Source organism: Lepidochelys kempii, chromosome 9 (genome assembly GCF_965140265.1).
Source record: "Lepidochelys kempii isolate rLepKem1 chromosome 9, rLepKem1.hap2, whole genome shotgun sequence".
Lineage (NCBI taxonomy): Eukaryota > Metazoa > Chordata > Testudines > Cheloniidae > Lepidochelys > Lepidochelys kempii.
Window position 1 is genome coordinate 80,734,272 of NC_133264.1, and position 11,985 is coordinate 80,746,256.

An 11,985-nucleotide genomic window follows, 5' to 3' on the forward strand; every position below is an offset into this window, starting at 1 on the left:
GGGGCCATTTCACATTACAGTGCTGGAAATTATACTGTTATGAGTGTGCGTGTTTGTACTGGTAGCCGGGCTGCTTAAACTAGGTCAGTGGCTGAGCACACGCCGAAGGAGGTATGACAAAAGGGCGGGTGGGGCAAGTTTCTAATGCTAAAGGAAAAACCCAGAATCCTCTCTCCACTCCAGCTGTTGCTAGCTCAGACTCATCACCTGATGATCTCTGTGCTAATTCAAAGCAGGAATGAGCACCATAGGCGCACGGAGGCTTCCTGGCATATTGGAGGTGCCTGGTGGTGGGTATGACTTTGGGAGGGGAAGAGCACTCCTGGGTGTTGCACCTTTGTTACCGGGAGGTTGCCAAAAAAACTATCCAAGCAGCTCAGCCTCTGGCATATGACCTGCCTGAGCTGGGAAAGGAGGAAAAGTAGAAGAAGCAAAGGAATGTCAGTAGTGAAATGGCATCCTCAATCCTTTTACTGTTGTCACATGCTGCCTTAACAGTATTTCTCCCCTCCTTTGGGCCTGTGGCTATTGGCTACTTCCCTGTACCCTCCCGTGAGTCTTGTGCAATAGATCAAAGCATATTGATCTCAGAGACACTGCCTGGGTGAGCACCAGTCAAACAACACCAAAAACCTCCCTACTTAAGATTTAAGGAGTGCTAGGCATATCTTTGTTCCTCCTTGTTTGCTGCTTGCTTAAAGCACTGTTGTCAAGTTGAAAGAAATTATATACTTACAGAAATGCAAATGGCCTTGCCACAGAGCAGGGATGATTACAAATGAATTTTCAAAAATCTAATTGACTCTTCTGCATGTTTCCTCTGTGCCTTTCTCTCAGCTTGGACAGTAAAATTAGATTAATCTATTTCACTTTTGTTTATAGGCATTTTCCTGTCTGCTTCTTGTGCACTAATATTGTGCTGTGTTTGGGTTGCAAATACAGACAAGGAAAAAGTTTATAAAATAAATATATGGATGAAAACATTTCTCGTTTGATCTTGAAAATTTGGTTTCCAGCCTCTGCTCCATGAATGAGCAGAAACTCTTCAGCTATGTGTATTCCCAGACCCTGACTTGATGGCATTTTGTATAAATCATTCTCATTTTTTGCAGAGTGAATATTATCAGCCCAGTTTTTTTGCATTGTGGAAGAAGCAAGCACCCCCATTGTTAGCTGAATGAGCCCACTGGAGGAACAGCTAATCAGTCAGAAGTCTCCTTGGGTTTTTGAGAGGTGCATGGAGTTTGGAACATGAGGGCTGCTGAATGCTGATCAAGAGATAATGACTGATATCCTCTCAGAAAAACATGTCAAAGGGAATCCAGAGCATGAGTTTGCTTCAATCACTGTTTAGCAGACTTTTAATAGCTAGATACACAGCAATTCAGTGAGGTTAAGTTGCCCAAGCAAGGTAATGAAGTTACTACCAGGGAATGTTTCCTTATTCTTCCACTCTGCACTTCTGGGGCCTGATTCTCTCTCCAACCCCTCATCCCAGGATTCAGCAATCCTCAGGGGCTAGATGTGGGCCCTGGAAGTGCATAGTGAGAGTTGGAGTAGAGAAGAGGGATTTTTAGTTCTGGGTAATGGAAGCTGAGGCTGTGTGGGTGTGTGTGTCTGAGTGAGAGAGAGAGAGAGAGAGAGGAGCATGGGGGTTTCCTTAGTGGAGGAGGAGAAGGAGAACTTTTATTTGGGGCTGGGGGAAGAGACAATACAGTTCCTCACTGTGTATGAGAGCTCCTTAGTGGAGTTGACTGGGTGAGGCAAGTTCTTAGATAGGGGAGAATGAGGAAGGGGGTTCCTCGAGGCAGGGAGTGGGGGAAGGGAGGTGGAGTCCATGGTGTGGGTGTGGGGAAGGTTTTTTAATGGCCTGGAGGAGGGCTGGGTCCCTAGTGGGGCGGAGAACGTGTGCCAAAGCACAATGAAAGGCAGACTGCACAAAATCTTTACCTTCCCCGAGGGGAAGGGCTGATGCTTTCCCTGCAAGGTGTGTGTTCAGTGCATTTATTTCTGTGAGATTTTTCCAGTTTAATTTCCTACGTGCAGGCTGTAAAACCGCTCACACCCATAGTGAATGAGCGAGTGAGCGTGGGACAAGTTCTCACACTGGAACTGCAGAGAGCGTTCTCCTGAGTCAGAGACCCAAGTGGCTACTGGGTGAGCTTCCCATGCTCCAGAGTGTTCTTTTAGCAAGTTTATTCCTGCAGTCATAGTTTGCAGGTTAAAATGACAGAGGCTCTCACTCTGTGTGCTTCATGGCATAAATTGATCAGCAGGTGGAATCAGGAATATAGGGTCCCCTTCCCCCCACCACCTTACCCACTCACCATTGCCAATCTGGCAAGGTGCATAACTGGGTGAGGTTTTGTCTCCTGCTGAAACTTATGTATTAGCCATTACTAGCCAGAGAAAGGACATTGGCCTAGATGAACTAATGGTCTGTTCTCCATACAGCAACCCCTGCATATAATTTAACAGCTCTCTTTAAGTAGAGCGCCTGGGGAATGTATTCATTTAATAGGCTTCTGTCTTTAACAGAGATGTTTATGCTGTGCTGCCTTGGTAAGATGGTTCTTATGGAACATTTTAAGCCGATGGCTTGAGACATACATTTAAAATGGCATGTGATCTTGAGCGTAAGCAGATTGTCTGTGACTTTAATATTCACATGCATGACAGGCTTGGTCTTGCGTCAGAGGAAACCTCCTGACGATGCTTCTCTGCAGTTGTGGAATGTACTTTACTCCAGACAGGATCAGAGAAGGATCTTCTTGTCTCTAGCCCTCAGCTGGGGGGTGAGTGGAAGGGTTTGGCTCCATTTGTTATCAAAGGGAGAGCTGAAATCTGCTTGAATGGTTAGAATCCCTCTTGCTGCCCACGCTCAGGGCTCCTGACCCCTCCTTCCAGCTCTCTCCTTGGTGTGAGACAGGGCCCTTTGCACCCAGAACCCTCTCTTTGAACTCCCCATAGCACCCACAAAGGTCCTACCTTCATCCCCATCTCCTGCTTGACCTCACACTGTCCCCATAAATGTCTCAACCGCTATCTCCCTCACCTCACACAAAGTAGTTTATTTCAGATCCATCCTGGGTCCACTCGGGACTTAATTCAATGAAGCGTTTAACCACATGTTTCATTTCAAGCATGCATGTAACCCTCTTGCCTCTGACTCTGATGTTTAAAATTAGGCACACGCTTAAGTACCTTGCTGAATCAGGGACTCAGTTCCTCCTCGTTGACCTCAGCTGGCTACTTCATCCTACAGGTCCTTTTGACTGACCCTTAAGAGATCTCCTTCCTAGTGTTGCCATCCAGGGAAGGACTCTCAGGTTTGCTTCTCTTCTGTGCTCTGGCTAGCTGCAGTATTCAGATTTTATACACTAACTCCCTAAGTTCAGAGCTGTCCCAGAATACATTGCCCTCATCATGACTCTGGGGAAAGCTTACACCTGAAGATGGCAGCTGGCCCAGCATGGATTTTCAAGCATCTTAAAACACCCTGGTGGACCTCAGAATGGCAGGAGATTATCTGGTGCTAATGAGGAGGGAGGAGAAGAGTTCCAGGTTCATTCACAGATTCAGGTATTGGAGTTGCAGGGTGGTGTGCCCATCCCTATTAGGAAAAAGGGAAAATATAAGGCACACATGCATAAGGCACAGTGCTGGATTAAAGTATAAAATAACTAAGCTACATCTTAGGGCCTCACAATATGAGGGGACTTTAAAAAAAAGAAAAAAAACTGACTCCATTTCAAATTTTATCAAAATCGGTTAATAAATAAAGGAGATATGGGAAAAAGAAGATTCTCTCTAAATATAGACATTTGTTCAAATATGGCAAAAATATACACATCTGGCTACACAAATACCCTTCACTAATTGTTCATTGTTGACAGGTGGGAAGCCAGGGCTGAGAAAAAAAACCAGTAAGTGCACTTGTAAAATTAGTAGTTCTATGAGTAAGTCTGCTATCAGTCTCCTAAGGTAGCATTTTGTTGGCCAGTTGCTACTGATAAAATTCAGACTCTGCCTTCATAGCTCATTTAAATAATCTCACTGCTGATAAAATAGGGGAAAATGTGAGGTCGGAGATGGCTGTGTCATGAAACTGTCCTGCCAAACTCATACTGATCTATTAGTGTGTTCTTCCTTCTTTTGATCTGTACATACATACCATTCTGTGTTTTAGTCCACACGCCGCTTTCTGCTTCATCCACTACCCATGCTTCACATGACTGAGTTTGCAGGTGATCGTCTTATGGACTTGGATCAAGTGGATCTTGAGAAGGATAAATTTGTGTTGGCTTCCCTCCATTAGTTTCAGGAAGCTTCACAGTAAATATCAGAGAGTGCTGATGAAAGGATAAATAGAGGATTTTGAGAGAAGTGAAGAAATATTATATATATATATAAATATTTGGAGTACTTGGTGAGCAAGTTATTTCAGACTATGTGCATATATGGGTTATAAGCTATTAAAGCCTATAATAGTCATTATATTTGCTTGTATATAGACTAGTTTTTTTCTCACTTTCTCAATGCCTGTCTAGAGATTGCCAGTCTTTTTTCTGGTAAATTCTTTTTCCTCTTTTGCACATATAACTTGTTGTCACTCTGTGTGTCTGAGGTGTTTACTCAAGATTAATTAGTGGTCCGAGGAGAGATAGAGGATAGAGAAGCGAACGTGAAGAGAGATGTCTGTCTAGAAAAAAGACAGGGATTTTCTGCTGGGCAGCTTTGGAGCGTGAAGATAATAGGTAGCATGCTACGTAAAAATTCTTATATAGACTTATAAATTACATCTATGCATAATACATTGTATTTTTATAGTATGGCAAAAGAAAAATCCCACAAATTCATTGTTTCATAGTGAAAATTAAATCAGAATAAACATTTGTAAATATATTTTATATTTAGTCTGGATAAATTTTGTATTTCCCTAACAAAATTAATCAACATTTTTTCTTTTATTCATATGAAAAGGAGGATAACTTCCCTTCCTTCTCATGGTGTAAAAAAATTGTATATCTTCTCTAGTTTTCCTGTAAGAACATAGACAAAATAGCACTAACTTTCACAGAAATATCGTGGTAAAACAACAGGTTTTCAGCACACACACTATATATATATATATATATATATATATATATATATATATAATCGTGTGGCAAGGCACCTTCTCAGTCTCAGCTCTTTTTAGCCTTGGCGAGATGGGTTTGGACAAAAACTATCTCTCTTGGCTGCACAGGGGCAGTCCATTCCTTCTCTCTGCTAGTCTTTTGGGCTTGTTTTCCCTTATGGGAGGGAATGCAGCCTCCCCTCCTAGTGAGGCTCACGGTCTGGCTGCTCCTAACCTACTGGCAGCATGACAGCTTCTCATTCTCTCTCTCTCTCTCAACAGGGGAGGGTTTAAAAAGGTCTCAGGCAACCCTTAGCTGGAATCAGCTGATCCTAACTGACCTCAGGTTTCAGAGTAGCAGCCGTGCTAGTCTGTATCCGCAAAAAGAACAGGAGTACTTGTGGCACCTTAGAGACTAACCAATTTATTTGAGCATAAGCTTTCGTGAGTACAGCTCACGAAAGCTTATGCTCAAATAAATTGGTTAGTCTCTAAGGTGCCACAAGTCCTCCTGTTCTTTTAACTGACCTCAGGTAATTCCTTCCCATCTGATCCTAACTGATCTCTGGTAACCCTCTTCTCAGGTGAACCTGATTGACCTGTAGTCACCCCTCCTCAGTTGATAGGGAGGAGGGCCTTTTAACCTTCCGGGACTATTTTCTACCCCCTCCTTGCAGCTGTCTGTCCTGAGTTTATCACAATATTATTTGTTGATGTATAGATATACAAATCTCAATATTTATACTATTAAATTAAAGTTTTTACTGGTTTCAATACAAACTTTCTGCTACTAATTTTAGTACCAATATTAGGTAATGCAGCATAACCTTCTAAAAAAAACAAAACAAATCAATTTATTGGAAAAATACAACCCTCATACAATTTTCTGATGGTTTTCTTATTACCTGGGTGTAATTCATATCAATAGAACTAATAGCTGAGCTTTAAGCTTGTGGGTTATCTGCATCCTATATCCTCTATTGCCTCTTGTATCCTCGAAGAGTCTCATTCCTTATGCAGACAAGGAATTCCACAATTTAGATGCCCCAACAGAGAGGAACCATTTCCTGAGAACTCTTCTAGTAAATTGTATTTTTTACTGTATTTTTTTTATTTTATATTTTTTATATTGTATTGTTTACTTCTGCTTTACTTACATAGACAATTAGTTCAAAGAATTTGTCTAAAATTTATTTCTGTCATGATATCGTTACAGAGAGGGCTGCTGAAAATGAAGATTATTATTCTATTTTTACAACTTTGCCTTTATATATACGCAAATATAAAGCTTTGTGTTTATATAGTCAATGTCCTTTCTATGAAAATAATAAATTCATTTTTTTTATGGTATGGGGCCTCTTACACTTGACGCAGTTTAGGACCTCAGAATGTCATAATCCGGCCCTGATACGGCACCTCAATCCACCCTCCCCCCAACAATGTTTTTAGTGATGAGGTGAATAAACTATGTATAGATAACAAGTGGGCAGTTTAACAGGATGAAAGAGAGGTAGCATGGTCCAGTGGAACATGCACTGGACTGGGAGTCAGGAGAGCTGGGTTCTAGTTTGAAATCTGCCTTATACTCATAGTGTGACCCGGGGCAGGTTCTCAGCTTTTCAAGGCCCCAAAGGCCCATTATGTTCAATTCAGGACCAAAATTTTCAAAATTAGTCAGTGATTTTGGGGTGTAAAACTTGAGGCCCCTTGGGCTTGCCTTTAGCTGGAATAATGAGTGTCCAGCACGTCTGAAAATAAGGCTATGGGCATCTCTGGCTGGGTACCCAAAAACCTGGGGACCCAAATTAGTGGCTACTTCTGAAAATTCAGATCTAAGCCTTCCTGTGACTCATTATTGTTTGCCTTTAAAACAGGGCTAACAAATCTGAGCAATCTTTGTGAAGCACTTTGAGATGCAGCCATGAAAAGTGTTATATAAGTGCTAAGCCCTCTTGTTTATTTCCCTGCAGGTTTGTTTCTTGCCGAGGCAGGATCCTGCTCACACCTATGTGTTCTGAGGCTGCCCTCTCTGTGAGTCATGGATGGAACTAAATCTGCTTTTTTAAGAGAGGAAGAGTGTGACATGCCAGGATGCAGGCGGGAGCAGGGAACACAGAGAGGCTCATGCAGTTGAAACAGAAGAAAGTGCCTTCTGAGTGATCACCTGCAAGTGACACAGATAGTCAGCACCACTGCCAGGTGCAGTGAGTACCTCGGGATTAATACTTGCAATGAATTTACACCAGTGAAAAATCTGCAACATACAGAAAGTCTTGTGAACATTAATCAGCACCAGTGACATGAGCTGTGGCCAACTTCTGCCTTCTTTCCCTCTTCCCCTAAATTTCTCCATCCTCAGTCAATCTGACTTCCTCTAGGTTTGGCATGGGTTACCCAGACCCTCTCCTTGTGAGGCAGGGGCCTGCTATTATGATATGTTTGATGTTGTTACTTGTTCCAAGAACCTTGGTTTACATTTTTCTCACCATAAAACTATATTCATGAGTGACCAAAGCCAAGGGCAAGAACAGAAGGCAACTGTGAACAAACAGAAAATTCACTCGGCTTATTGGAAGAGGGGCAAAAAATACACACAAGCAAAAATGGTGATTCATTGCTGCAGTAACAAGGGTGTTAATTATTGTGATTCAGTGAGTTACTCCACAGAAGGGTGTTTCTCCACCACATCCCACAACCACCCTCATCTCTTCATAAACCAATGGACTGTGGGGAATTGACTGTTCAGCTGGAGTCTGAATGAAAACAAGAGAGTACGGCTGTCCCAGATAACTCCATGGTGGTGGGTTTCAGAGTAGCAGCCGTGTTAGTCTGTATTCACAAAAAGAAAAGGAGTACTTGTGGCACCTTAGAGACTAACCAATTTATTTGAGCATAAGCTTTCGTGAGCTACAGCTCACTTCATCAGATGCATCAAATAAATTGGTTAGTCTCTAAGGTGCTACAAGTCCTCCTTTTCTTTCCATGGTGGTGGTGGTGGTATTTGCTTTGCCTGTGGCAGAAGGGCAGCTAGGGTAGATGATCAAAAGCAAAACACTGTGTGGCAATAAATCCCGAGTACATTAATCAAAATAAATGATGCTTATGGCTCCTAGGCAACAGGTGGTTTCCTGCATGAACAGGGCCCTGATTCAGCAAGAGAGTGGATGTGCCTGACATTAAACATATGAGTAGTCCCTTATTCCTTCACTCATGTACTTAAAGACAGGCATGTGCCTAAGTACCTGGCTGAATTGGGGTCCTGGCATGGTTTGAGCTGAGACCACAAACTGGGACCTCATGAGTTCGACTCCTGTCTCTGACTTCTTCGATTCCGTTATGTCTCATAGTCCTGGTATGACTGGATTTCTGATCGCAGCTGGGTCCAGGAGGTGAAAAAGGAGCACAAAACAGAACATCGGTGTGTCGGGGGAAACATTAACCAAAAGTTTCCAAACCCCTACAAAGGTTCACTGTTCGGGTTTGCATTCCAGGTGTAGGTTTGTGTGATGTTTTTCCATACAAAAAGGCAACCATATATTTTCAGCCTGAATGAAGTTGACTTTGGATTAAAGAAAATATAAAATCATAGAAATGTAGGGTTGGCAGGGATCTTAAGAGGTCATCTAGTCCAGTCTCTTGCAACGAGGCAGGGCCAAGTAAACCTAGATCATCCCTGACAGGTGTTTGCCTAATCTGTTCTTAAAAACCTCCTATGATGCAGATTCCACAACCTCCCTTAGTAACTTAGTCCAGTGCCTAAATATTCTTATAGTGGAAATTTTTTCCTAATATCTGCCCTAAATCTCCCTTGCAGCAGGTTATTCCCATTATTTCTTCTCCTGCCTTCAGTGAACATGGAGAACAATCCATCCCAGTCCTCTATAGAGCAGCCCTTAGGAAATTTGAAGACTGTTATCGGGTCCCCCCTCATTCTTCTTTTCTCGAGCCTAAACATGCCCAGTTTTTTTTCACCTTTCCCCATAGCTCAGGTTTTCTAAGTTTTTTATCATTTATGTTGCTCTCCTTTGGACTCTCTCCAATTTCTTCCTTAAAGTGTTGGCATCCAGAGTTGGATACAGTACTCCAGCTGAGGTCGAGTGGAATGGGATGACTACTTCCTGTGTCTTACATACAACCCTCCTGTTAATACACTCCAGAATGATATTAGCCTTTTTGCAACTGCATGACATTGTTGATTCATATTCAATTTGTGCTCCATTGTAACCCTCAGATCCTTTTCAGCAGTACTATCATCTAGCTAGATATCCGCCATTGTGTAGTTATGCATTTGATTTTCCTTCCTAAGTGAAGTACTTTGCTCTTGTCTGTATTGAATTTCATCTTGTTGATTTCAGATTAATTCTCTAATCTGTCATGGTTGTTTTGAGTTGTAATTCTGTCCTCCAAAGTGCTAGCAACTTCTCCCAGCTTGGTGTCATCTTCAAATTTTATAAGCACACTCTCTACTCTGTTATCCAAATCACTGATGAAAATATGGAATAGTACCAGACCCAGGACAAACCCCTGCCGAGCCATACTTGATTCGTCCTTGCAGTTTGACAGCAAACCATTGAAAATTACTCTTAGAATACAGTATTTCAAGCAATTGTGTACCCCAACTTATAGTAATTTCATCTAGACTGTATTTCTCTAGTTTGTTTATGAGAATGTCATGTAGGACTGTGTCACAAGCCTCACTAACATCAAGGTAATTCGCATCTACTGAGTCCTGCCCCTATCCACTAGGCCAATATCCTGTAAAAGAAGGAATTTAAGTTCATTTGGCATGATTTATTATTGACCAATCTGTGTTGGCTATTATTTATTACCCTATTATCCTCTAGGTGCTTACAAACTGGTTGTTTAATAATTCGTTTCAGTATCTTTCCAGGTATCAAAGTTAGACTTACTGGTCTTTAATTCCCCCGGTCCTCATTTCCCTTTTAAGATAGAAACTATGTTTGCCCTTCTCCAGTCATCTGGCACCTTGCCCATCCTCCAGGAGTTCCTGCAGGTAGTCTTTAATGGTTCCTAGATTGCTTCAGCTAGTTTCTTAAATACCTATGATGAATTTCATTAGGCTCTGCCAACATGAATACATCTACCGTATCTAATTATTCTTTAACCTGTTCTTTCCCTATTCTGGCTTGTGTTCCTTCCCCCTTGTTGTTAATATTAATTGTTGTAAGTGTCTAGTCACAATCAAACTCTTTTGGGGAGACTGAAGCAAAATAGGCATTAAATACCTCAGTCTTCTTGATGTAATCCATTATTAGCTTTCCTTCCCCACCAACTAGTGGGCCTACACTTGCCTTCATCATTCTCTTGCTCCTAATGTATTTATAGATCCTCTTCTTATTGCCTTTTAGGTCCCCTGAATGGATGAAAGCAGTATCTTTCAAGGGGAGCACATGTGTATGTCTCCTTTGCCCAGGCTACAACTACTCAGAGAACAAAATGGCTATTGTCTGCCATACAGAGATACATTTTGAAATGAGGAGATGTATAGACTCCAGAAGACAAACTTGAGATTCCATAGATACATACATTACAGTTTGTGGGTGTGTAGTGGGGAAAGGGTGGGGGGAGGGAGAAGGCTGAAGGTGAATGGTTAAACTATTATTATTTATGTTGTGGTAGCACCTAGGAGCCACAGCAATGGATCACAACTCTATTGTGCTAGATGCTGTGCAAACAAAGAACAAAAAGACAGTCCTTGCCCCTAAAGAGTGGAATATTTAAATTATGTGCACAACTAATCGAAAGTCAATGGGTGTTGGGGGCCTAACTCATTTGAAAATGTTTGTACCAAAAGTAATAAAAATGATGGATGAGGTCCATGAAGAAAGGAGCATGTAAAGGCAATGTATGCTGGAGACCACTAGGGGAAGTGTAAGGAAGGAGTCAAGAGGCGGGGAGAGGACAATAACAAGATGATAAAGCTGTTACACTGGGTGAGTTTGTGTGAATAAAAAATCCAGTTGAAGGCTCCTGCATGCTTGTTAACTCGGTGAAAATGCAACACGTGAAAAGACTCTGGGACCAGGATGGGGTTAAGATTTTTGGCATTCTGGATAGGGGGAAAAAGCACAACTTTATTTTATGGGGTTTAGAAATGGCCTCAGATTGAGACCCTAGATCTGAAGCTTCTTCAACACTGAGGAAGTTTGGTTCCTCACCTAACTTGGGCCCCTCTCTGTACCCTATATGAATATAAAGGCAAAGAGATTTCCTTAGCTAGGAATAGCAGCTTTTGCATTGCGATTGGTCAGTCCTTCCTATAGACACTATGCCGATAACCAGGGAGTAGTAAGGCTGATTTAATTGCAGAAGCACAGACACTTCTCTGGTGCCTGAGCCTTGCCAGAAAGCTTGTTTGGGTTTCCAAGTGCAGTTAACTCCCCTCTGTTTCATTCTTTTATTTCCTTTATTTTTTCTGACTTCAGGGATATCAAAGGAGCTGTGTTTAGACAGCACCAGAAAGGTACAGCACAATTTTAAGAGGCATATCTGCCTGGGAAAGAGTCGAGGAATAAAGAAAAAATGTGGTAAGGGGAAAGTGTGGGAAGAAAAATCAACCCCAAGTTGTTAAACCACCTGTAGAATAAGGACATGGAAGGAGGGACTCTGCACAGTATGAGAGCATGGCCTAGACTAAGCTAGAAAAATGGGTTGTTTTTTAGACTGTGTTAACAAACACATTTTAACTAACACAATTTTAAATGGCTCTTTGCACCTAGTGTAAACAGGACAGGTTGTGTTAGCTGGTCACGGTCAGCCCTAGCTCCACCCTCAGCCCCAAGGCAGCTGCAAGATTTGGGAAGATTTCAGAGCATGATGATGGTGGTTATGGAAGCTCTAGGAAA

General features: G+C 42.0%; 1 protein-coding gene across 4 annotated transcripts in view; it reads left to right on the forward strand.

Moving 5' to 3' along the window:
* AMER1 (APC membrane recruitment protein 1) overlaps window positions 1-7,493 on the forward strand; it is an 84,666-nt gene extending 77,173 nt beyond the window's left edge. Inside the window, exon 5 of one of the 4 annotated variants that reach the window (XM_073361052.1) lies at window positions 7,090-7,493. In XM_073361052.1, coding sequence (XP_073217153.1) covers window positions 7,090-7,154 — 65 coding nt within the window. In that variant the 3' untranslated portion in view covers window positions 7,155-7,493. Of the gene's footprint in view, window positions 1-1,112; window positions 1,136-7,089 lie in introns of those variants that run through there. The other 3 variants (XM_073361056.1, XM_073361062.1, XM_073361053.1) reach the window with 3 other exon arrangements.
* Window positions 7,494-11,985: the final 4,492 nt, after the last annotated feature.